Below are 26,241 nucleotides of genomic sequence, written 5' to 3'. Positions count from 1 at the left end.
TCACAGATTTTGTCATAAAATTTTTCAGAACATTTGCCACCAACTGTCAGCCTTAACTTAGACTTTTCTTTTGAGCTAGTTATCTTAGACATAATAATTACTTTTCACTCTTCACTTTAGCTACTGGATAATGGAGAATTATTTGCCTTACAAAATAATCCTGTCACATTTTTCATTAGTATGTGGCTGTCAGTTCAAAAAATATCAGGATAACCATTTTCTTTATACTCATTCTGGGCCTGTTTCCTTCATTTCCACCGCAATGCACAACCAGAGCATTCATTATTCTCCTCAGAACATTCCCTCCCAAAAAATACAGGAGACACTTTCCCTTTCGTCCTCCTTTATAAACCTCAGGTAAAAATTCTGGGAAGCTTCTTTTTTTCCAGTAGATGAACTGCAAAAGGGGAGAGACTTTTCTTGGCAACTTGTTCATTTGTTTCTTCATTCCCATTAGCTTTTCAGCAGTCTGCTAGAACTGAATTCTCTGCAGGAGAATTCTTAACTACAAGAGAGGATTCTCCTCCAGCATATGAGCAGAAGACTCTGTCATACGAGAAATGCTCCACAAGCTTTTCCTTGGTGTTTTGTGTGCTGCCTGCCCATTTTGAGTGCAGAGTTGCTCACACACCTGATTAATTAAAGCAGATAAAAGCTACCATAACAAAACAAAACCAAAACAAACCAAAAAACAACAACAAAAAACCTCCCAACCAACCAAAAAGAGTTGTATTCTTACTGCTGTGGAAGTTGAGATTCAATTTTCCATATCATTTGCTCTGCCAAAAGAGAAGAACTGAAGCCTGCATTTTTATTGCCTCAGGTGAAATATGAGTTGGCCCTAAACAGGGAATAAATAAATTTGTTTTCTGCCCTTCTATGGTTGGGAAATGGAAAATTTATTGGTGCTTTCTAAATTCTGCATTCAAAATCCAAATCTAGCTAAAATATTACCTAACTTCATGAAAATATCTCTTAAAAACTCAGAAAGGCCGCAATAAATCATAAATCTTTAAGACTAAAATGGCAAAGGCAATGTTTTCAGAGTAACAGATTATCTAAAGGAATTAGTTTATGCCAGGAATTACACAGAGTCTTGTCTCATTGGAAATGAAAGTCTTTCAAAAACAGAAATAACTAGCTAGGTTACAGGGAAATAATTCACAGCATGTATCTTAAAAATCAATGCATAGCTGATATCCTGGTTCATAATTTCAGGGCGGATTCCATAGAATGGAGAGCTGGCAATCTTCCCAGTTTGGACCAAACAGCATCAAAAGAAATTTGCAATTATTAGGGAATACTCAGTGTCTGGTTTTGTATCAGCTGGAAGATCTGGTCAATTTGTCACCTTCAAAAGATTTCATTTCCTCAGGTGGGAAGAAAGGGGGAATTAAAAAAAGGGAAAATGTATCAACTATTTCCTTTTGCTAGATTAGTCATACAAAACTGGGAGACTTTTTGCATTACCTGTTTTACAGTGCGTGCAACAAAGCAGACCCTATTATGTTAGATGGTGGTTACTTTATGGCTATAAAATATTGTCAAAAGATAATAACCATCTGCCACTCTTAGATAATTGTTCAGGTAAAAACACTGACTTTATGATAACATTCTCTTGTAACAGCTTTGTATCTGCTACAGTGAGAATCTGATGAACACATAATAATGCTGTTTGACACAACAGCCAACCCCCAGACAGGGCAAGTGTTAACAGGCAGAAAACATTTAACTGATGAGACAATTTGGGGTAGGAACTCTGAAGTCTCCCTACAAAAATGGTAACTTGTAAGCTGTGATAAATTTGTCCATTTTCCTGGTGGATACTCATCTGCAAATTGTGTTGTTTGCTGTTGAAAATAGCTACCTCTCCCTTGCAGAGAGAAAAGCTGCCCTTTCACTAGACCAACTTTTCCACTGAAGTCTAAGCTGGTATAATTTTTGTTGATGGTGAGGGGGGCTGGTGTTGCTGTTTTGTTTTTGACTTTTGGGGGTTTTATAAGAGTTAAAGTTTGGGGGGTTTAGTTTTAAGTTTTTTTACACTACCATGAATCAAATTTATGGGACCAAATTGGAAATATCTGCCAAACTTACAGACAAGAGAAGTCTGGACACTTAAGTCAGACCCTGTGCACCCCACAATTTCAATTAGGCACTCTCTTTTATGTCAAACTTTTTTTTCTCCCATGCCATGCTAATAGGCCCATGTCCTGTCCAGCTGCTGGAGGTTCCAAAGGGTAGGCTGCCTTTGGATTATCAAGAATACCTCCTTAGTATCCTACTGCTTGCTATCAAGTGCTCAAGAGGGGACCTTAAGGGAACACATTACATTCGACAATCAGCTTTTGCTCATCTTGTGCACGTAAGTAAGTCTGTTTTCTCAAGTTCCATTTTTAAAGAACACATGGATTTGACAACATGCACACAGCCAGCCTGGGTGACCAACTTCCAGTAGTAAAAGCATAATTAGAAGTTTCAGAACTACAACACAGCTTGAGCCTGATCTCCCAGATAAACATTTTGTATCTTATCCTTGAAACAGTGTGGCATTCTGTACCATAGAAGCACTGTCACCTTAAACTCTGTCATTGACCAAAATCTTCCTCACCATTTGGTTGTGCTTATTTTCAAAACATTTTTTGAGACACTTGTGGATGTTTCCAGTAGGCCTCATTACAACGAGCAAACAAATCAGTTCCTGCAAAGCTGTACAAACCCATGAAAAGTTACCATCACAGCTGAAGCTGGAAAGCCATTAGCAACCAGGCTGTTACGGAATAAACACAAAAAATTAATCCCAGTCTGCATCGAACCCATGCATCTTAGACCATGCTCCAAAGGCTGCCAAATCTCAACTCAGCCAGATCACATCCAAAGGCATCAGCCTTCAAAACTCTTGAAGAAGATGCCAGGAGTTTGCAAAGCTTGTGATGAGAAGCAAATCTCACCACTAACTAGGTCTCAGCAACAACTTACTGATGATCAGTAAGAAGTGAGCAGGAATTCCATATGAAATTTCCATTTCTGAATGGAAACGTTAAATCATCGAAATGATGAGTCCACTGCTAAACTGCACTACCCAGTTCCTTAGTACTGCCTACTTACTCAGGGATGTCACACATCCCATTTGCTCTTATCCTCTCTGTTCCCATAACCTCAGTAACTGGTTCAGAAAATCTAGACTTAGAAAATACTGATTTGAAAAAACAGGTTTTCATGGGACAACACTTGACAAAACAATTTCCCAAAATCAGCCTGTGATGCGTGGTCAAATCTGGTGGCTAGGACATGGCACACCTAAACAACAGTCCCTGAGAACACATCAATACCTAAGAAGTGTAACACCATTAAAGTGTTTGCCCTTGAGCCTAAGCCATCAATGTGGCAAAGGCAACTTGCATTTAGATCAGTGCATCTTTTGGGGCAAGGATATGGATCCCAAAGGGAGGTAGGAGACAGCACTAGATTTTCAATTAAACCAAAATGGATATCACGAGCATCAACAAATTTCCAGGAAGAAGACATTCCTTTAAAGGGAAGTGAAAATGAATTGTTGAGTTGTTAGTTGTGATGTGTAGCATAAACTAAGTTTGATAATAGGGTAGCAACAATTGATTACCATGGTGATAAATCTGGGGGATTTGGTAGGAATCAGTGGAAACAGAAACCTGCACGTAGTATTTCTACTGGACAGAATGGTATAAACTTTTACATAAAATAGAACTGAGAGAGACTGGAATATGACATAATTAAGGAAAGTCTAAATAGCTCTGTAGAGTAGAAAGCCCTGTACCACAGACTGGAGGCACCAGTAAAGAGTGAGATAAGTGATTCATTTGATAACTGAAGACTGAATTTCCAAAAGGCTTTCAACCACTTGTTGCCTAAAGAAATTCAGGGAGAAAAAAAAACTCGGAGGCAAATTAGTTTTGGAGGTGAGATAAGGAAAGGATTTTAATTTGTGCCTAGGCAAAAGATTACAAGATGCGCGCCCGTCCCTCTGTACAGATGTTACAATTTATAATACTGTCTGTCCAATCCCAGATGTTTCCACCCTGTGGCTTTGGCCCTGATCCACCCTCAGTCCGCCCCTTGGGAATTGGGGCTAGGGGCTTTTCGAGACCCCCTTTGCATCAATCATCATCTTCTTCAGAGTACGAGGGGCATATATTCACCCAGTTCTTGACTGTACTTTTGCGGTTTAGGGCAAGGTACAAGTGTTCTCTAAACAAAATAGGCCTACTTTGACAAGAGAATAAACATTTCTACCGGAATTCAGGGGTAGAATTGACATGGGGAGCATGGAATGGGGTGACAGGGTTGGGGAATGTGTGTAGTTACTATGCTAAGGGTAAAGGAATAAATGCTCCTGCTTCTAAATCTACTTCTACTATATAACTACTTATAAAGCTTATAAAAAATCAGGAAAATCAAAAAACCAGATGGACCTTAAGGCATCACACTCTTCCTGGAGAACTCCAAGATGGCACGGGATAAGATGACAGATTTTCCAGTGTTACTTCTTACAAAACAAAACAAGGGGTAGAAATAAGCAGACGGTTTTCCCAACTTCATAAGCCAGGGATCGGCTCTGAAATAGTGTAATGCAATAATTTCAAAAATAATATTAAAAGAGAGTATTGAAGTAACAATGGAGAGAATCTTTTTCTTTTGTCTTTTGTCATTTCAGGTATTCAAAGTTGACAAAGAATTGAAGATGGTATCGCAGTACCAAGTGATCAGTCAATAAAGTAGACCAGTTCAATGTCAACAAACTTTAAATATGTATAGTGAAAAAACAGCCTATATGCCATACTGAGCTATAAATTAGTTACTAGTGTTAAGAATAGATATTTCTGAAGTTAATTAAGAAAACACTAGAAGTACACTAGCTCAACAATAACTAAAAGGCAAATAATAAGGCTAGGATTTCTCAAGACCTGACAATAAAGAAACATCTAAGATGCTGCATATAGTTCTTGTCCTTACTTCCATCTAAAAATATCCATTTAGATATCAGTTTAGCAGGATAAAACCCCTACTTCTTCACAAGATACATCCCTACATTGAAATAATGGTTATTATAACGTTATGGAAGACAAAGAGTTTAAAAGAAAGAGGAGGGAAAGGTAGAGGATGTTCCCAGCAAGAGTAAAAATTGTATGATGTTTCTGACAGAACTTCCAGGTGGGTCATTAAACTGCTAAAAGCTATTCCAGCAGAAGCAAACTTTGCATGCTCAGTGACACACATCCAGCCTTTAGTCTTGATCAGAAAGGGAAAAATTCAAATTCATGGTTCTCAATCCAGGTGAGAATCAGGAAGAGGAAGCTTGACCCTTTTAAGTTTAGTGAATTTATATTTATCCAGAAGCACATTACAGCCAGGCCGAACAATCTTGATATAAAAGGTATTGAAACCCACCATTTAATTTACCTTCCTGTTTGAATGCCATTTCACCCTAAGCAAATACAAACATCTATACTTAGATTCTTATGTTTATTCTCTTCCAAAAAGCATGACATATTTTGCTGTTGCAGGTGCCTAAAAGCCGGCATGAAAAGCTTATCTTTAATCTTAAGTCTCTGAATAGCATCTTGGGTTTTTTTCCCCTGATCTCCATAGCTATGCTAAGGGTCAATCCGTAATTGGCAATTTTTGTGATGCATTCATCTGTAAACATGCTACATGGACTGGAAAAGTGGTAATAAACTGAATCAGTACTTCAAACCATTGATGGAAAACAAATTGTATCAACAGAGATAAGCAAGACAGAAATCTGAATCATTCCCTTACTCCTTGCTCAAGTATTGACAGTATGTTTTGCAGTTTACTTTGAGTGACTTCAACTGTCCAGATTGCCATCTTAATAACTGCAGCTGTCCAAAGTGACTTGAAACATGAGCCTGATCAAAATCTAAAATTTAATGCTATAAGTACTTACATGCCTTATGATACATTGAAGTGCTATTCATCAAGTGTTGTTTTTTTTAACATAATACAAGATGTAGTAATGTTACAAAGTAAAAAGAAGGGTGATCTCAGCTCTCCAAACAAGCACTAGGGAGCACCTTAGACCTCTTAATCTCAGAGTCCTAAGAGCATTTCAGTATCCAAAAAGAAGAAAACTATTGTTAATACAATAAATGGGCATCATTACAGTGTTTTTCTTTGTAAGCAGTAAACAGAATGTTCTCCCACTCAGAAATAATGTTTGGTTATTGGGGTTTGGGTTTAGGCAGCTGCTTAATCCAGCTATAGCAGTAGAGATGTGTGATGGTCACAGGCCACCCTCACATACGCACTTCATTCTACTCTGTCACATCGCTCAGTACTTCAAGCTGAAGACAAACAGTCACTTATTACATTTAATATGAAACAGACTTATTTTATGCTTTTGAAGATCCGATGTTTTAAAAGCTGGTATTCCATAATCAGCCTTGTTCTTGTTTTCCTTCAGGGGTTAATAAAAAAGCAACCATACTTAATAGAAACAATCTCACCAATATGGAGTTCTGGGTTCATATAATACCCATCTGCTCAACTGTAACAGTCATAGGTGAAGTCCCACTGCATAAAATAAAAATTACTATTGTAAAAACATACTATAAAATAGTAAAAATTGAGATGGGAGATCTTTACCCAGTTATTCAAACCCAGTTCAGGCATTCAATCCCACACATACAAATGCACAACCATGCAATCACTCCTATAAGTGCAGTGATGCATGACTTGAAGTGAACAGCCTTAACATTGTATTCATGGCTCTGATGAATTCATAGTACTTGTTATAGAGTACTACAACAGCAAAGCTACTGCAGATATCTGAAGTAGCTAAGTTTGAGGTGTTCCAACAGTCCTCGCTCTCCCTACAACATAACAATTTGCTGGGAGATACAAGTAGGAGATCTCACGCTTCTTAAAATCTGCTGGGTGGTTCTCCCAGTGCAATGAAGGAAAAGTTTCACTCCCCAGACTTGCTCCTCTAACACAACAGTTGCTGCTCACTGACAAATTTTTTAAGTGGAAGAAAAAAAAAAGCCTAAGAGAAAGAGGCAAAAAGTGAAGCACCCAAGACAAGGAAATAAAGTTCTAATCTGCTTAGTTCAGATTGCATGCAACACTTCGTATCTGACTTAAACACAACTATGTATTTTGACAAAAACCAAGTGATTAGTAAAGCATAAAAAGGTCTGCCTGTAGAAATACCTGAACTGCAATAACCTCAGACTGGCACCTTCCATAATGCAGGCTTAGTGTAGCTAAGTTTTCATCTTCAGCAAGATGAAAACCAACATACATTCCTAAATCACTGATAAAACCACAACAGACTAAAGTGCATCCAAAAAAAAAAAAATAAAAGGAGAGATGTCATACACTGTTTCTGTTTGCAAATGGTTCCCCTAAATTAGCAGACAAAGCATTAAAGTTTTACAGCCTTACCCACATGTACTGGCATGTTAAAGAAGGCTTTTTTGTTTGGTTTTAATGACAATATGAGGACAGAAGGAAATTCTATAAGTTTTAGAATATAATCTTCAAAGGAAAGAAACTGGAAGATTTCAGGGTGGGAGAGGAAGGAAAAAGGAATTTTTCAGTGGAAATGCACAATAATAGAGAAGTGAGGAGATTTAGGAATAAAATCACGTATAAAATGGTTTCTAAACTTTGAAATGCTACAACACTGGATACAACCTTCAGAATTTGTAACCTGAGTTTCAGCAGTAGGCATTAAATAAATTTCTGAACGTATCTAAAACTTCCAGTATAATATCAGTAGGGATGATCAGGCTTTCACAGAACTGGAGCAGTAATTTTCAAAGGGCACCTAGACAATGTAGAGATTGTTTTCCACCCCTTCCACTAAACTTTAACAACAGTTTCAGCACTTCTGAATGTTCTGCCATTTGCATCTATCCATGTTATTTACAGTGACCATGATTATCAATGGCATCTGTACAAAGAGCTCTTGCCATGTACACGTAGCAATTTTTAACACGTAAAAATGCCTATTGATCATCAAAACAGACAGCAGAAGGAAGAATTCAATGAATAGGTCACTGATTTTCAAAATTTTTGGTAAGATCAGAATCACAATTCAACAACACTGATGCCATCAGTATATTGCAATAACTAGTTGCATGAGTTCCCAGTTAGCAGAGGATGACAACAATCTGTGTGACACGTCACACTCTCTAGTACTGTCACAAAAGCACAAAATACAGTGTCTCCAGACACTGCTTTAGTGCAGTGAAGGACAGGGGATGCCACAAGAACTAGAACCTGTGTTTTGGCAAGTGAGCATGATATACAATGAGCTGAAAAACTATCCAGATCTAATGTTCATTCTCCTTCCAGTTGACACCTATCCAGAATTTATCACTCTACACAAACCAAAGGGGCAGCCAACAGTTCTTTTGATCATCCAAACCTTCTGACAATTAAGTTGAGGAAAATAAAATCAGTCATTACAGTAAAAAAAATAAAAATCAACATGTCTGAGGGTTCATATTAAAAAAAAAACTTGTGCAATTTAAGAACTTGCAAATGAACACACTTCAGACATGAACACTGTTAACAAGTTTTTTTCTCTGACATTAACTGACTTGTTTATGGTACAATGTTTCCCTACCCCACCATCAACTTACTTATGGAACTTCATTATTTATCAATTCCTGTAGTTATGAAATAATTGATACATATAAAAAAATAAAGAATTCACTCAATGTTATTCCAGCACAACATGACCCCTACACAAAGAATAACCCATGTTTTAACACCTCCTTCCCTCTCACCCCTCCATCCACAAGCAGAATGCCAGGAGCTGGAACAGGGACTGCCATTTTAGGGATGCCATTTTAAGTGCTGGTCTGTGCCCATCAGTGTGAGCCATCACACAGATCCTAAAAGAACCACGACCTCTTGGTAGCACAGAGGAGAACACGCTGAATTATGTTAATTACTTGTGGTGCTCAGCATCCTTCTCTCTCAAAAAGTCATAAATTAAGTGAAATCCTAAGTTAATTTTAGCTTGAAGTTTGCTGCTTTGTTTCATACAAGAAAAAGGGGTTTTATACCAAAAGCCCGAAGTTTTCTCCTCCCTTCAAATTTAACAAAGATATTAACAACCCCTTCTCATCTTGGCCTGTTTCCATCCTCTGACTCTAATGGCAAGTATAAATTATTGTTTCAGATTATCTGAGGTTCAAAACCAATATATATATATATATAAAGGAAAAAAGCAGCACTGGGTAGTCTATGACACAATGAATATGATATAAATATGATAACATGAAAAGGACAGGCAGCATAAAGAAAGTTATTTCTTAAGAATACCTTGATACAGAATGTCACACTGAATAATAAAGAACAACAGTTCAAGAGCAGGGTAACTAAAAGGCAGAGATAAGGAAGAATGTGTAGCATTCAGAGAATATTACAAAAACTGAAAGTGTAGCTGCATATAATTGCATTAAGGGATGTTAAAAGGCAAAGGAACTAAAAGGACAGTAGATTTTTTTTTTTTTAAGTATGACTGATTTCAAGTAATTTTGAAGAAATAAAGGAAAGGTCTGCCTTTATTGTATGAAATTGCATAATGCTAGAGATCTGCTACAGGTTTTAAAAACCAAGCTACCAACAGGAAATACATCAGACTGGAATATCAAGGGGAGAATTAATAAAATTTATATTAGTCTAATCTCAAAAAGCTTTTTCTGTATTTAGGAGAGAATGACTGCATCGTCCAGAACAAGCACTGACACTCTCCCAAATACCTCTAAAATGAGCCTATCTCTATCCACTGAGTACTGAAGAAAAAACAAGGGAGTCTAAGCTTAATAATGTATTCAGCTGTACCTTGAAGAATAAATGCTCATCAGACTTTGGAAAAAACAAAACAAAACAAAACAAAAACAAACAAACAAACAAAAACAAAACAAAAAAATCCCAATAAACTCCTATTTAAGAGCTATTTTCCTTAAGAGCCTTATTCTTATGATTTATAACACATATTGGCTTGATATTAATTCAGAGAGAATTACATAAAAACGCTGTAAATCCATAACTTAAGTTCTGATAAGGATAAACTGTCATAAGATTAACAGAACTGCTCAGTGCAATCAATTGTACCCATGAGTCGAGGGGAGTGAGAGAACAAAAAGTTGTACCAAACTTAAATCAGCAATTTTATGCAATCAATTATAAACAGACATTAAAGCCTACAAGGAACACCAACAATGTACACAGACAGCTGAGACACAAAAGCTCATCTCACATAGCTCTTCCCAAGGATGCAAAAAATCCAAAACTAACCCTTAAAAACCCATAACAGCTTGGAGAAGAACATTACCAACCAGAAACTGAGCTGCTGAGCAATCCAGCCAAGGATGAGTCTAACAACCCAAGAGGTTTCTGCCAGGGACCTCTTCTAAGTATTCAACAACTGGTTTAGTACTACACAGAAATCATAAAGCAGAGGGTCCCCATTCCCCACTACTCCCCAAAAATATCTTACAGAAATACACTTACATGAAGCTACTGTTAATTGCTCTGATTCAGATCAACTGCGTTCTTCTTCCAGAGACATAACTGAGAGAAGGGATTTGCCAGGCAGAGTTTCTTTGACATTTCATTGCAGCAGATTAATGCTACTTAAGTGTTGCATTGCTCAAGCTTTGCTATACAATAGTTAAGACCAAATTAAAGATTTGGATCACATAAAACTGAAGAAGCTTCAAGTGAAATTTCTGTAGGAAATAGTTTGTCCTGCTCTGCTGTAGTAGATAATCTCTAGATTTTCCTTAGATTTTCCTTCTAATGTCTGTTAGTCTTTGACTCTGTTCTTCTACTCTGTCATTTTGTACATGTTATCTCCCATGATAAAAGTCCATTTGACCCCCTGCTTCCTAATCAGCTACGAAGATCTCTCACAACTGTACAAACTGCAGCAGCAGCTGGGGCTCCAGACCTGAAACTATAAATGTGAGGAAAAGAAGTGAAGGTGCATATTTGCTCCCTCTGTGTTATCAGTAAATTACTTCCTTAGAACCAGGCCTGTGGACAAAATACAGAGGGTAGGTTCTTTTTTCTTGTTTATTTTTGCTGGTGTTCAACTGAGGAAGCTTTGCTGAAATCAAATAAAAGCTACCAAAAAAAGCAGCAGCTCTTGTTGGTGGCAATAAGACCACTGGCACCCACAGAAACTGCTTTCTTCAACAGCTTTACAGTAACATCCAACCTTCTGCTGCTTTCCACTAATTAAAAAGAGTTTCTTATGGCACAGCTTTACATTGAAAGGCAAATTCTATTCTAACACTGCAGTATCACAGTTTACCATTATGCCTGAAAGACTTAACAAATTCTTAGATTTCAAGGGAAGGATTATGAGACTGGAAACAAATTTCTAGCCTGCACAATTTCAGACTGTTAGGGAATTCCTTGCTCATTCCACACTTAGAGTGTAATCTTCTCGACTCCATTCAATGGAAGAGATCTGCAACATTTCCCTGGATCTCCCCTGAAAGTCTGTACATCACATCACACTCGAACAAGAGAACTATAGCAAAGTGGATTATGGCTCTTCTCCCTCTTTCCAGAAGTCACTGATTTGTGCCAACTCTTCACTTAAAGCATTATTCCCTTTTGCCTACTCAGGTTAGCTTGAATGATGTTCAGCCTCACCAAAGAACTTCCTTAATAGTCTCACAAGTCTTTATCTATATACGACACTTCAGTCCAATTCCTGTAAGAAGCTGAATTGTGGGGCACCTGTGTACACATTACAGAATATTTTCCTGCTCACAGGGCTACAATTGGCAGATTCTCCAGATTCTACTGCAGATTGATTTGCTCATGTCCACATTTACCATTATCAGTTTAGCAGTGGAAAACTGCACAGGGGAGTCACACAAACCCTCACCTGAGGCAGACATGTAAGTCATTGCACTCCCTGTATCACTCCATCAGGTAAATGGCAAGGAATAGAATTTCTGGTAGAGAGACAGCAGACTGGACAAAACAATCTCAGCACCTAATGACTTATTACACGTTTACCTTTAAAAAAATTACAATTCAAGGTGTTGAGGAGATTACAAGAGACGAAATGCACTTTAGACAAATTGTATTTTAAGAAAGTATGTGAAAGGGCAGAGAGCAGAGATGTAACTACACAACAGGAAAGGTTCTCTGTTATTTGCATACACTTGCATACATTTCAGGATGGGGATTTAGTCACAAATGAGGAGGGATGAGAAAAGAAATGAACAGGGAAATGTTTTTATGAAAATATGGAACTTCCATTTGGGCAGAAGAGGAGTTACTATTATAAGGATTTAAGCATAGTGATATTAGGAATAATGCAGACCAAAACTCAAGGCAGCATAGGGGAGGTTGGAGAGGAGGGTCAGCAGATGAAATAATTACAGTTTGGGCAAGGACATTGAGAATAGGACAGAAAAGCAGCACAGGGGTCTGCCATGCAAGATCTTCAAGAAGACAACAGAAAGAAAAAAAGCCACAGGTACTGAGAATTTGGTATATATAAACACACTTTTGATGCTCTTCTTACCTGTACAGTCCTTGTAAGAATTGAGTTAACTCAGGGACTTAAAGATTTAAAGTCTTCTCTTACTGGTTTTCTCACATGTGATAATATTAAAATATTTAACAATTGCAATTAACATGTCATTGCAATTACACACCATTATCAGGAGCAGAAAATATCCATACAAAGGAAGGAAATACTGACATTTCAGATTTTCCATCTATATCCAGTAGGTTTATTAAGGTACTTAATTATTAAAATAACACAGAAGAAGCAACATCATAAACTATGTTTCCAACCTAAGTGTATGAGGAAGGAGACAATAAAGAGTCAGGTTATGAGAGCAGAGCTGAGGATAAAACTTCAGATTTACAAACATAAACGAAATTACAAGCATAACAGAACTAGTTTCCTGGAAATTCATGCATCAAATGCAACAGCACATTTTAATTTATAAATCTGAAGACTTCACATCGTCGTGATAAATGGATGACAGTAATTTTTAAACCTAATGTCAGTGGGTTGTAAAGATTAATACCCACATTCTTCCTTGCATAAATTAACTATCCAAAACCGATAGGCTGAGACTGATTCTCTGTTCTTACGAGGTGTAACAAATCTACGAACAGCAGTATCATCATTTATAATGCTCATAATTGCAATGACATTTTCTATACAAGTCATTAACTCTTGCTCTCCCTTATGAGGAGTAGACCTCCACTTAAGCTATTTGCAATCAGACCACTTTTTCACTTGTAAAGGCCGGATTTTATTGTTTTTTTTCTTCTGTAGTTCTAGTTCTCCTTTGAACACACATATGAATAAACAGCAAGAATAGAACACGAGTAAAACAAAACAAAAAATCTGATTTCATGAGGATAGGTGAATCTGAAAAGGAAAGACTAATACACTTCAAAAAGTAAGAACAGCATTATTACCATATACATTTTATTATTATTAAATGTAATTTATAAGCATTTAATAAAAAGGGGGGGGGAACCCAAAAATCAATGAATCAACAAGAACCAAAAAAAAAACAACAACCTTCCAAATGCTCACAATTTACTCTTTTTGATCTGCTACAGAATTCTCCTTCCCCCAGTGCTACACTAGAGAAGTACACGTATCACAGAGGGGCAGAACTGTCCATACACAAACATCCTGTTCCGGCAACCACACAAGTGGCTTGGAAAACAGCACAAGGAGATCTTTTCATAGGGAGCTCAGTTCCTTCCCATCCTCTACCCACAGCTCCCTTACTCCGCTTATTTTAAGGACAGAAACATAAAAGTCTGGATTCAAGAAACATAGGGACTAACCCACTTGCTACTCAGCTCAGTGCAAAATTTTTGTGGTGACATTAAAGGGAGTTACACTGTACCTTGGAAATGCCCACAGGAGAAACTCAGCCAAAAGTAACCCAGAATAACTCATCTTAATAACACCATTTTATAGAATTACTTGTCCTCCAAAGCTCAGGTGACACTGTGGGAAAAGTTCATACAAAATGTACATTCCAAACCCGTTTAAAGTTGGGAATATGTATTTTGTGGTTTACATGATGCATCTGGTAGAAAAATCTGACATATCAATCAGTCAGAGATGCAATTTAAAATAAACTTGAAAAGTAGGCAATTCTGTCGTATGATTTAGAGTTCTGAGTCACCAGAATTACTAGGGAAGGTGTGTTTACTGTATTTACAAAGAAGTGAACTATAATTTTGAATACAATTTTAGCACTCCAGGATTAATCACTTCCCTCGCCAACCTGAAAGATGCAAAGTCGGTCAGGGCTGCAAACTCAGCCATCCAACTCAAATGTGAAGAGCTGCCATGCCCAAGAGAGCTCAGTATCCATTTTGAAAGAAGTATGTTATTTTAAAACTATTTTTCTCCCATGTTGCCATGTGGCATAGAATACTACATTCTGCAGAAAGAACAGACCCATTATGAACCAGTTCTGGTATTCCTTTCATCTCAAGCGTGACACAAAACACTCAATGCACATTATCTTTCCTAATCACTAAGTAATTTCTGGAAAAGGTAGATACTATCTTCTATTACACTTATCTTTCCTGTTTAGACACTTTTAACTTCCCTATTTAGACAACTCTTCTATCTATTCAGAGCAACATATGAATGCTTTGCTCCCTCAGAACACAGTAATGGTGCTAACACCCTGAGGAGTAGACCAAGAGTGGCTTGCACTTACAATTACTCATTACTTCTTTGTATATGAAGGTAATAAAAATTAAAAAAAGAAGTCTTCCCAAAGCAGGAAGGTGATACTGCTATAGGGAAACATCTACTCAGCAGATCCCCTAAGAACAAGCCTGACACTTGGAAGTTTAAACAAATTAAATTAACATGTGCTGGAAGGTTCTACCAAAGCTTACAAAAGATGTTCTACACACAGTTTAAAGCAAATACATGAATATTTACTTTTTCTGGACCTCATCACATTTAGGCCTACACACCAGTGCTACTTGAGTTACAGGTTCTACTTTTACTCACTGTGAAATGCTGTCAATCATTCAACTGTGTTCAACCAAAGAATGTAAAATACAGCAAAAAGCCAGGAGTCTACTCTGAAATGAGCAGTCACCCGATGACAGATTTTTTTTTTCCACAATTATTATTGGTATGCCTAATTTTATTCTTTGAGTCAAGGAAATGTTGAAAAAAAAATATCTCAAATGTGCCATGAATGAATCACAGCTTCACAGTTTAAAAGAGACATTTAGCTCAATGAATTTCAAAGAAGAATTTTAAAACTCTGGAGATTTCATAGTAAGTTAAAGAGATTCATGTATTAAATTCATTAGCAATTGACTTGTTTCATCTCTTCATTGACAGCTCTAGCAACATCTGCAGAAATTTCAGTTTTACCCCAACAGGACAGATTTGCCCTATAAGCAACAGGAAGGTTCATAAGTGGAAAAAGTAATCCTCAGGTTATGTTTTGTGCACTAAGATGCTGAGATACCTGTAGGAGAGTAACTCAGTGAATAATCAAATAGCACTATTTGCAGTAAATTCTTCTCCAGTGAAACCTAAATCACCTGCTAGGTACTTTTACCACTGTAAAGCAAGGAGAACCTCCATGCCCTGAGGAAAAGTCTGCATCCCACATCAGCAGACCCAGAAAGGGCCTGAACAGGCATCTCTGCTTATGGTTTCTGCACTGTAATATCCACATCCTGATCACAAGAAAAAAACCACCATTCAGTTTTTGGGACTCCAGTCCGACAGCTTCCAGTCATCACAGTGGAGGTGATATTTTTGAAGATACCCAAACAAACTTTGGAGCAATAAATACCCAAGCTCTGTCTCCCTTTAAGGACAGAGTCTACCCTCATATTTAACAAGCGAAGCATAACTTGAACTCAGTTCTGACTTTATTTACAATGGTTTCCAACTATTGACATCTGCAGTCATCTTCCATATTGCTGCATAAACCAAATAATCCTAACAAATGGAACTAAGCCCAAAGGACATGCCCAGAGAGAAATGGGCAAGCACAGGGCCCACTGACCATAAAGAAACACTGAAATTAAACCACATTTAATGAACGTGAGGCAAATTTTTCCTTCCTTTCCAGTTTACGCTACTTCAAAAAGGTTTGACTACAGATTTACAAGTGCTTCAGAATTAAAGATTTCTAGGCTATGCACATGAAGGTGTATGTTAGCAGGAGCAACACAGAAAAACAGTGCAACTGAAATGCTTTTGTTGAATACTTTTCATCAGTGAGGGAGGAAACTTCCTTCAGAACTGGGATCTTTCAACTGTAAGAAATGAAGCAACTGTTTTCTATCTTCTGTTTAAATGCTGAAGACACTCACTGCTTCTGTAACTACAGTTTACTATCAAGGGTCTCTTCACTGAAGAGAACTGCAAGTACAGTTTGCGTGACAAATATTTGTAACATGGAAAATTCCACAAATTCTACTGTGCATTCCACAGTAACGAGAGTGTCCTGTTTAAGGTGTATGCACACTCATCTGTACTTCCTCTCTTAAAAGGAGACAGCTGCAGAGAGGATTTTGAATCTGAAGAGGTAGATGAACCTCTTGTGAGGATGGACAAACGTGTCCCTGTCACACCCATTGCACTCCCTGCACCTGATCTGCTCAAGGAACTTCCATCCAGCTCTACATTGTGCAGAGCAGAAATATCCACTGTGTGTGGACATTTTAAACACAAGCATGGCTCCACAAAACCTCACACAACCTAATCTTCCACTGATTTCCTACTGACAAGTGACGAAAAGTTTTCAAAGCATATAAAGGAATAATCAGATTCTGAAAATTATCATACCTGATACAGCAAGAAAGTCATCAATACTTGTTATATCATCCACAGCTTCAGTAAGAACATGGATGTGATTCTCCCATGTACTCCTATACATCTCCATGTTGTTTTTCACAACTTGACTTTTTGGTTTGGCAGCAAGAGCTGAAGCAGCGTTAATGACCTGTACCAAAAATAAAAACAAAACCCAACTAAATAATTTTGTCTTCAGAAATCAAATGTTATGTTTTACTTAGCATTACAGAGCAGCACTCCTGTTCTCCATGCAACAGCTTTGCTCAGTTTTTGTTTCTGTTCTCAAGCAGAAGTACCAGTCAGATGTTGCTTAGGCCAACTTTCATTATAGCTTCAAAAAGCTCAATGGAACAGGACAGCAAAAATCCCAACAATTTATTTTTGGTTGGAGAATTCATATTGTTCCAAGTTTGTAGAATATTAATACAAGGAGGTTTTTACTTACTCACACTTCAGGCACACACTTAGCAGTACAGCAAACATCACCACTTCAGTTTTGAGTTAAAATCTTTTACATCAAGAGCCTATTATGGAGTATCTTCACTGAAAGGTATTATCAGCCTCTGTCATGGAAAAGTGGCAGGTTTTGCCAGGCCAACAGGTATCTTTAGGATTAGAGGCATGGGACATAATACATACTACATCTGTATAAAAGCAGCAGACTGCTATTGCTAAATTAGTTTGGCCTAAAAACAGGAATTATATTCACATGAAGAGGGTAGAGTTCATCTCTCCCAGGAAAGACTAACTGAAGATGCAAATACTGGATTACTTCTATAGATACTTCTTCAGTCAGTTAATTACCTACAGAGGTTTTTTCCTAGTATTGTTTTTAATTGATGTTATATCTATAAACATTTTTTAATTAAACTAACACATATCCCAGGAAGAAGCAGAACATTAACCTTACATTAACCTTTTTTCCCCTTCCCAATATTGCTTATTTATCAAGGGGAGAATGATTTTAAGACTACAAAACACAACGTAAAGCAAAATACGGGAAGAATAAAACCAACATGCCCCAGCAATTCTCAGTGCTGACAGCACACATTCATGAAACATTTCTGCATATTGTGCCACTATAATCAAGTCTTTGCACCAACATATAAGAACTAGAAAAATCCTCTTCTAAGGCCATCTGATGTGTCTTTACAATAATAACAATCCTCTTGACCGTGTTCTGGATAATAAGCTAAATCTGTAATCAGTTTTGTTTGGTTGGTATTTTTACAAATCACATGAACTTACAGAGCTAGTGAAATTTAAACAAATGACAAAATTACTAATATTTGTGCTCTCATAATGAAGGAACATACACAACTAGGTTTTCACAAGATCACTGCTGGGATTGAGTCTTTTTACTAATGATTTTGATGAGGAAGAATAGACCATGTCCTTATTATTTTAGCAGGCATGGAGAAGGCAGAGAGAAGGCAGAGAGTATAAAATAAAGGATAAGATACCTTCACCAATTCCACAGGAGATAAAAAAAAACAAAACAACCAGAATTCTGTCCCAGAAGTAAAAATATAAAAGCTTAAAAATATCTTATTCTCCAAAAAAGAAAAAAATCCAATAGGCAAAACAAATTTGAAATTGGAAAAAAGTGGACAGGTTGTTTTAAAAATACCTGATAATAAGATCATAGGGAATGCTCTTTAAAACAAGAAAACAATTAAAAAAAAAATCAAAAGCACCTCAAAATCCATGACTGCCAGCGAAGATTTTGGCAGTTTGACTATGAAACAATCTTTTTACCAAGTACAGCTCACCAAGCCATACAGCACACAACTAATAAAGTCTAAAGGCTCATTTAAAACAAGTCTGATTTCAGGCAGAATCCTTTAAACAAAACCACTGACTTTTAAAACAGCAGATGTTAGAAGTGGGTGACAATACTGCTCCAGCTGGGCCCAGTAAGGGCTTAGACCTGACTACTCTTTTTCCTTTTTTAATTTGGTTTGTGCTAAACACAGGGCTTGCCCCATCATTTTCAGACATCCTTTCTCTACAGACTCTTCAGTATGTTTCATAAAACCTTATTTTATCCATACTTCAGATCTACAAAATCTTCAGCAAAAGCATTTATTGGCTGTATCATCTGGCATAAGATCTGTCTTGATCATTTATGGTTCTGCCACCTGAAAAACAGCAACAGCACAGCAATGCTGACATATATGACATGGGGGATCACTGACACCTTATCAGAATGTTGAGATTAAAAACAAGTCACCAGAGACTTTGAAGCCCAAAAGACACCAACAAAGGTGCCCACATCCTTGGCATAAGCAAACTACTGTCATAAACCTTCTGCCTGCGTTCCCACATGCACTATTCATTTGCAGCACCACTTTGGAAACAGGGTCTCTTCCTGCAGACATTTATGCTTGGATAGCTAATTGCTTCTGGCTTCTCAAATCAGTCTACAGACCACACAAGCTGCTGAAGGCTTTAATTTCCATTTACATGCATGGCTTTGACTGGAGGCTCTGCGAGGACCAATTTGTTTTTGTTTTCATGAGAGTTAAAGCAGGAAATTAAAGAGATCACAAGGGTCCCTTTCTATATAGATAAATGTTCAGCATTTTCCTGTTAGAGCATTACCTTTGTCACTAAACACACCTTTGAATAAAAACTTCAAGGTAGGCAATAACATGCAGTGCTAAAATCAGTCTTGCATGACTTGCCATTTCACCACTAAGACAAACTACTTCATCTGTTTATTAAAACAAATGCTGGAAATTCAAAAGATGTAACTAAGCAGTTTAAAAACCAGGCATCAGAGCAGCTTTTCAATTTTGTTACCAGGAGCTGTGGTAATGGAGTCCACTGCTGAAGATTTCTACTGGATTGAAGGTGCTTCACCAACAGGATAAAATGCTTTTGTTTATTATCTCTGAGTAACTGCAGACTGTGGCTATTGCAACTCACTTGGTAAAACTAATAAAAAATGTACAAATGAACAAACTAAAGTAGGAAAGGGCCTGCACTAACACACTTTCCCTTTCCTTTATCCCGTTTAAAACAAACTGGAAGCTCACTTCCTAAAAATTGCTCTCCCAGGTGTAGACTAGAGGCACAATGGCTTCTCATTAATGCCCAGTTTTAGCTCCCAGAGATGGCAAACGAGGAAGAAAACATGGTGACTCCAGACTTGCCCACAGACCACATTTTTAAAACAACTGTTCATTTAGTACTTCAGGAGTACCACTGCTGGGCACAGCACATCCCACATCCTTCAATTCCCCACGGAAACTTGCCCAGGACAAAAGCAACCCAAAAAGTTTCAGCCCAGTGCCCAAATCTCTTGGGTCAAGAGATGTGATGTTGTTTCTATATGAAGTGTAGAATACAAACACAGAAAATTCAGTGTAGCAGCAGTGCACTTCCATATATTTTTAAAAATAACATTAGTGGTTTAACCATTTTAGGAATTAGTAATTTTAGAAATTAGCAGAAAACTGTTCCCTTTGTCCCTGAGAAAAGACTCAGTTTTTCAAGGTACAAGGCACACTGATAAGCATTTACACTCCAGTAATTTATTCTACTCTATCTTAGCTTTGCTTTCATCAACCAGAACACAGCATATCATCAGGGGAAAAAAAAAAAGACAAATTTTGGTAAACACAAAGAACAATTTATAAAGCAAGTAACTCTCTTAATGTTGGATGCTTGTCACTACTCCAAAACTATACCCAGAAAACACGCAATAGAACAACAACAGGACAATGTCTATGTGCACAAATATATGGACAAGGATTAGAAAGCAGAAGAAAAGCAGCAAATCAGGGCATTTTGTTACGATGTAAAACACACCCAAAAACCCAATCCAATGTCAAACCCTGTACATGTCAGGGATTTTGCAACAAACATTTTGAGCTTCCATCAAGTGGAGATCCAGCCCAGATTTTGTTTTTAAGGTGTGAACTGCATAAATCTGCAGCAGGCAGGAAAAAATACTACTCATTTAATACAGAAGGAGAACTGCTCTGCCTCTGTTACTCTGAACATTTGAGTATTCCACAGCTGCACAGAAGAAATCACCTGCAGTTTCTCTATTTCAGTATCAATACCAAAGATACAATAACTTTCCACATGCAATGCAATATATTAAAGCCCATTTCTGTTTGGCTCTACAGCAGCTCCCCCAATCCTCTCCTAAAAGTAAGACTTTTGCAGGAGTTGAGAACTTCACTGTTTTCATTCCTATCACATTTAATCCAATTTCACAGGATCAATTTTCTAAGCCAGGGGCTCAAAATTTCACCTCAATAATTCTTAGGTCACATTGGTCCTGTTTTCATTCACCACACTAACTAGTTTAGGTTTTAAAATGCGTCCAACAAGACTGGAATACTAAACAGGTAATTTCTAACTTTTCTGTTTAAGCCTCTAATAAGATATATGAAAGTCAAACACTATTTCTGGTTGAATACAATAAAGTCTTTTTTCTTACTCTATTTTCTTCTTTGTTTTGGTAGATTTATCAGGTTGGCCCTGCCAAAAGTCACAATGAGACTGTGTAAAAAGCTGTTTCAGTATCAGAACCAACATCTTTTGTGTTGCCAAATCAACTTCTATCTTGTCAAACGCAATAAAGAGGTAAACTGCTTGGGAAGATCACCAAAACTGTTAAATAATGTAGTCAACTTTATTAAATGGGTGAATTTAGACATCAAGATGACTCCAGATATCTCTGGAAATGAAGTCCCAAAACCTTCAGTAAATGCAAAAGCTACAGCACAGGCAGGCAGCACCCTCATCTAACAGTACAGAGACTGCTCTGGCTCACAGTCTGATGGGCTGAGGCTGCACGAGAGCCCCAAACCATCAGTCTAACCACCTAAATAACACAAACCAGAGAATTCACCTAAGGCTTCCCTCAGCAAATTTACAGCTAGAAGTTAAATCAGTTATATTATACACAAAGGCAGTTCCTTATGGTTCCCGAGGTAAATGGCTCTAATGTTTAATATCCTATAAAGAGAAGACTTCACTCCACTTTGAATAAACATGGCTTCCATAAGTGTGACAACACCTACATTCCATAGAACAATTCCGATTGACAGTAATGAAACCAAAATCCTGTCATATCTAAGTTGCAGAGCACACTATAGACCACATGTCTTCGTTTTGCCTGGGAACCATGTCAAGGTGAGGGATTAAGAGCCAAGCAAGGTTCCTAAAGCTTGGCTAAGCCCAACTGTCCTGTTGCCTTTGTCCTATCTGGAGCTGTCCCAAAAGCCATGATCCACAACACATATGATTTAGACTAGGTATTTTTAATGTGGTCTAAGAAACTTGAAGAGATACCTTATCACATAAGTAGAATGGAGATTTTAAAGCTCCTTCTCCTGTAAAAAGAAGAAAAATAAAAGAAGAAAAAAAACCCTTAACATAAGGCCTTTCACAGTCTCACCAACAGGAAACTAAGCTGAAAAAAGTTTCAGCCAGTTCCTTAGGCTTCGTGGGGCTTAGGTTTTCTACCTCATTCCAACTATCAGTCATGGAGTAAATTTACCATCTGAACTGACCACAAGAAACAATGAAAGCAAAACTAATCTGATATCACTGCTTCATCACTGCATCCTGATCTAAAACTGAGTTATAATTTGTCACTGGCCAATTAAAAGCAGCCTTACTGTACCTTATTACAGCATATTAGGCTGTTCCAATTCCATCATTACTTTTTCCCCATTTATATTTCTGCACTGCAGATCTCAAAGTTCAGGTAAATGTTCCCAGAAAGCTGGTACTCCTCCTGCTCACTGCTTGGGCATAACACTAGTTGGTAAACTAACAGTTCTCAAATATATCCTTGGACTTCTGAGCAGAAGTTGCATTTACTATTATTAGTTGTACAGCAGTAACATACATATGTCCTCATCAAGGACAGGATACACCACGTTCTACACACTCCATTGAATGAAAGCCACTCTCAAAAAGTGAACAGAGCAGTGACAGAGGATTATATAAGTTAAGGGAATCTTGAGGACAGAGCAACATGATGACAGTTCTAAGATATCCTACACACCTCCTACTATCCAGCTTCTGAACAGCTGGTTGTTACATAAAAATACAGGTAAGTTAAAATGAAATTTGAGGCATATACAGTACAAGAAGCTTTCAGGGACCTACTCCTGTGCGTGATGGGCTAAAAGGGGGGCAAGGGTGGGGAACAAAACAAAAACAAAGCAAAGCCCCAACAATCTTACAAAACATTCATGCAGCATTCATGCAGTCAGCTTAAGACTATGGTACAATTACTCCTTTACTGTAGAAATAATTTGGAGCCCAACAGACATCCACCCTGTCACACGAGGGAGGGAGGCGAAGTTCAGTGAGATGGTGCCTTTAGGTAAGGATGAATCATCCAGCTTAAGGTCAGGCAAAAGGGGACAACACAAGAGTACAAAGTGCATATGCAGGGTGTGAGTAACATTACAAGTGGTGTTTTAATGAAATAAAACAAGGGAAGAAGCAATTGCAGTGATATGGCAGTGACTACAGCAGAAGAAAACTAGAAATTCCTTAGAAATAAAGTAAAAGAAGATTCTGAAAACTGTTAGTCCCTCTACCCAAATCAAGAAAAAGTCTTAATCAATAGCTTGAGTTTTGTTTGATGATTATCTTTTTTGCAGATGAACAGGAGCTGGCTGCCCAGATTTACATTCATCCGCACCTCCAGCAGATTAATTTCCAACAAAATTAAGAAGGCAAATACATCAACTTGACACAGTAACAGCAGAGCCCAGTTCAGTCAAATATTTCACAGATGCTAGACAAATTTACCTCCAAGAAAAGAAGGGTCAGTTCTGCCCTAGTGTAGGCTGCTACAGTAAAGTCCAAAGAGCTCACCCGAGGATATCCCCATTTAGCAATCAAATCAAAACAAGAACTTGTACACCCGTGTTTGGGAATAAGTATTCTCAAACCATTTTATCCACCTGGGTGAGTGATAATAACTCAGAAGTCTACATGTAATCACAGTCTACGTGTAAGGGTGTACAATTCCAGGTGATGGGGGAGAGAGCGTATTTAAGCTCCCTGTCATTCTTAGCTGAATTCTCAAACAACTATTTCATTCATCTCACTTTTCGCAACATGTGGAACCCGCCTTTCAGTCACCTACACCTTCATACACCTATGCCATTGATTTTCTTACAATCCTGTCCCTACAGGAGGCTGCTACAAAGGTCAGGGTGCCACAATTCCCCTGCTGTACTGACAAACTGAAGTTAATAGTCATTAAGAAATATCCCACCGTAATCAATGCACTGTGCTTTCTGCATGCAGTATCATCTCCAATTACATGCAACAACATCCCAAAAGCAGTGACCACATCACAAACAAGAACTTCAGAAACCTGTTTCTGAAATGACAGTCTTCTCTACGTAGAACTCGATTCAGCCTTAAGATTTTGTTTTGAAAAGTGTGGGGTGCCCAATAAAAAGAGGCTTCTGAAACTGAATTTACATTTCTGGTTGTTTCACATTCAGCCCCTCATTTTCTCTTCTCCACTGGCCATGCTATACCCCCTTCACTCACCCCGAGCAGTAAACAAACCTACAGGGACTAATATTTCAAACAGATTTACATGAAAAGCACAATTTTTACAAGCATAGGCAACTTTGTTCTTCAGTTTTCACTGTCAAGTGGTCATCTACTTCACCCTAACCTTCAGAATACTGACATGTTCATTTGCTCTGCATGGATGGGGTGTTCATCTCTAGGAGAAAGACACGGATAACCACACAGAAAAATAACATCTATACAATAGTATGTGTATGGAAAATGGATTGTACACAACCTAGAGTTCAGTAAAAGTAGACTTTTGGCCACATCTACCAAAAGTTTAACGCTTATGCATAGATTACAAGGCTTTAGTACCAACCTCTAGTGCAGGAATGTTAAAAACAGGCTCACAAGGCAAAGTCCAGGTGGGGACTCTGCCTGTCTCTAGTCTCAAAAAATTGCCAAAGAGAACAGTTTGCAAAGCTGATGTTTCTGAATCATAGAATCATAGAATCATAGAATAGGTAGGGTTGGAAGAGACCTCCAAGATCATCAAGTCCAACCCCTGATCCAACTCCAATTACTATATCATGGCACTAAGGGCCACATCCAATCTCTTTTTAAAAACCTCCAGGGATGGTGAATCCACCACCTCTCTGGGTAGGCCGTTCCAATGCCTGATAACCCTCTCTGTAAAGAATTTCTTCCTAACATCCAACCTAAACCTCCCCTGGCAGAGCTTGAGCCCATGTCCCCTTGTCCTATTGTTGGTTGCCTGGGAGAAGAGACCAACCCCCGCCTGGCTATAACCTCCCTTCAGGTAGTTGAAGAGAGTGATGAGGTCGCCTCTAAGCCTTCTCTTCTCCAGACTAAACAACCCCAGCTCCCTCAGCCTCTCCTCATAGGACTTGTGCTCAAGTCTCTTCACCAGCCTCGTTGCTCTTTTCTGGACCCGCTCCAGCACCTCAATGTCCTTCCTGAACTGAGGGGCCCAGAGCTGAACACAATACTCAAGGTGTGGCCTCACCAATGCAGAGTACAGGGGAAGGATCACTTCCCTGCTCCTGCTGGCCACACTGTTCCTGATGCAGGCCAGGATGCCATTGGCCTTCTTGGCTACCTGAGCACACTGCTGGCTCATGTTCAGCCTCCTGTCGATCAGCACCCCCAAGTCCCTTTCTGCCTGGCTGCTCTCCAGCCACTCTGTGCCCAGCCTGTAGCGCTGCAGGGGGTTGTTGTGGCCAAAGTGCAGGACCCGGCACTTGGCCTTGTTGAACTTCATTTCATTGGAGTTTGCCCATCTCTCCAGTCTATCCAGATCCCTCTGCAGAGCCCTCCTGCCTTCCGGCAGGTCGACACTCCCTCCCAACTTGGTGTCATCTGCAAATTTGCTGATGATGGACTCAATCCCCTCATCTAAATCATCGATAAAGATGTTAAAAAGGACTGGGCCCAGCACTGACCCCTGGGGGACACCACTGGTGACCGGCTTCCAACTGGATGCAGCTCCGTTCACCAGCACTCTCTGGGCCCGCCCCTCGAGCCAGTTCCTGACCCAGCAGACAGTGCCCCTGTCCAAGCCGTGGGCTGCCAGCTTTTCCAGGAGTATGCTGTGGGAGACAGTGTCAAAGGCTTTGCTGAAGTCCAGATAGACCACATCCACAGCCTTTCCCTCGTCCACCAGGTGGGTCACCTGATCGTAAAAGGAGATCAGGTTGGTCAAACAGGATCTGCCCCTCCTAAACCCGTGTTGGCTGGGTCTGATCCCTTGTCCATCCTGTAGCTGCTGTGTGATTTCACACAGGATAATCCGCTCCATAACTCTGCCAGGCACCGAGGTCAGGCTGACAGGC

The 26,241-nt window shown here is 38.6% G+C and overlaps 1 protein-coding gene across 8 annotated transcripts in view; it reads right to left on the bottom strand.

The window, feature by feature from the left end:
- CTNNA3 (catenin alpha 3) overlaps positions 1-26,241 on the bottom strand; it is a 428,400-nt gene that overhangs the window by 114,026 nt on the left and 288,133 nt on the right. For all 8 annotated transcript variants that reach the window (XM_027694077.1, XM_027694076.1, XM_027694078.1 and 5 more), the window contains one exon: positions 16,865-17,021. In XM_027694077.1, the coding sequence (XP_027549878.1) occupies positions 16,865-17,021 (157 nt within the window). The remainder of the gene's footprint in view (positions 1-16,864; positions 17,022-26,241) is intronic.

This window comes from Neopelma chrysocephalum, unplaced genomic scaffold, assembly GCF_003984885.1.
Source record: "Neopelma chrysocephalum unplaced genomic scaffold, ASM398488v2 Primary Assembly neopelma1_96, whole genome shotgun sequence".
Lineage (NCBI taxonomy): Eukaryota > Metazoa > Chordata > Aves > Passeriformes > Pipridae > Neopelma > Neopelma chrysocephalum.
The sequence above is the reverse complement of the archived record's forward strand: the minus strand, read 5'-3'. Positions and strand labels throughout refer to the sequence as shown.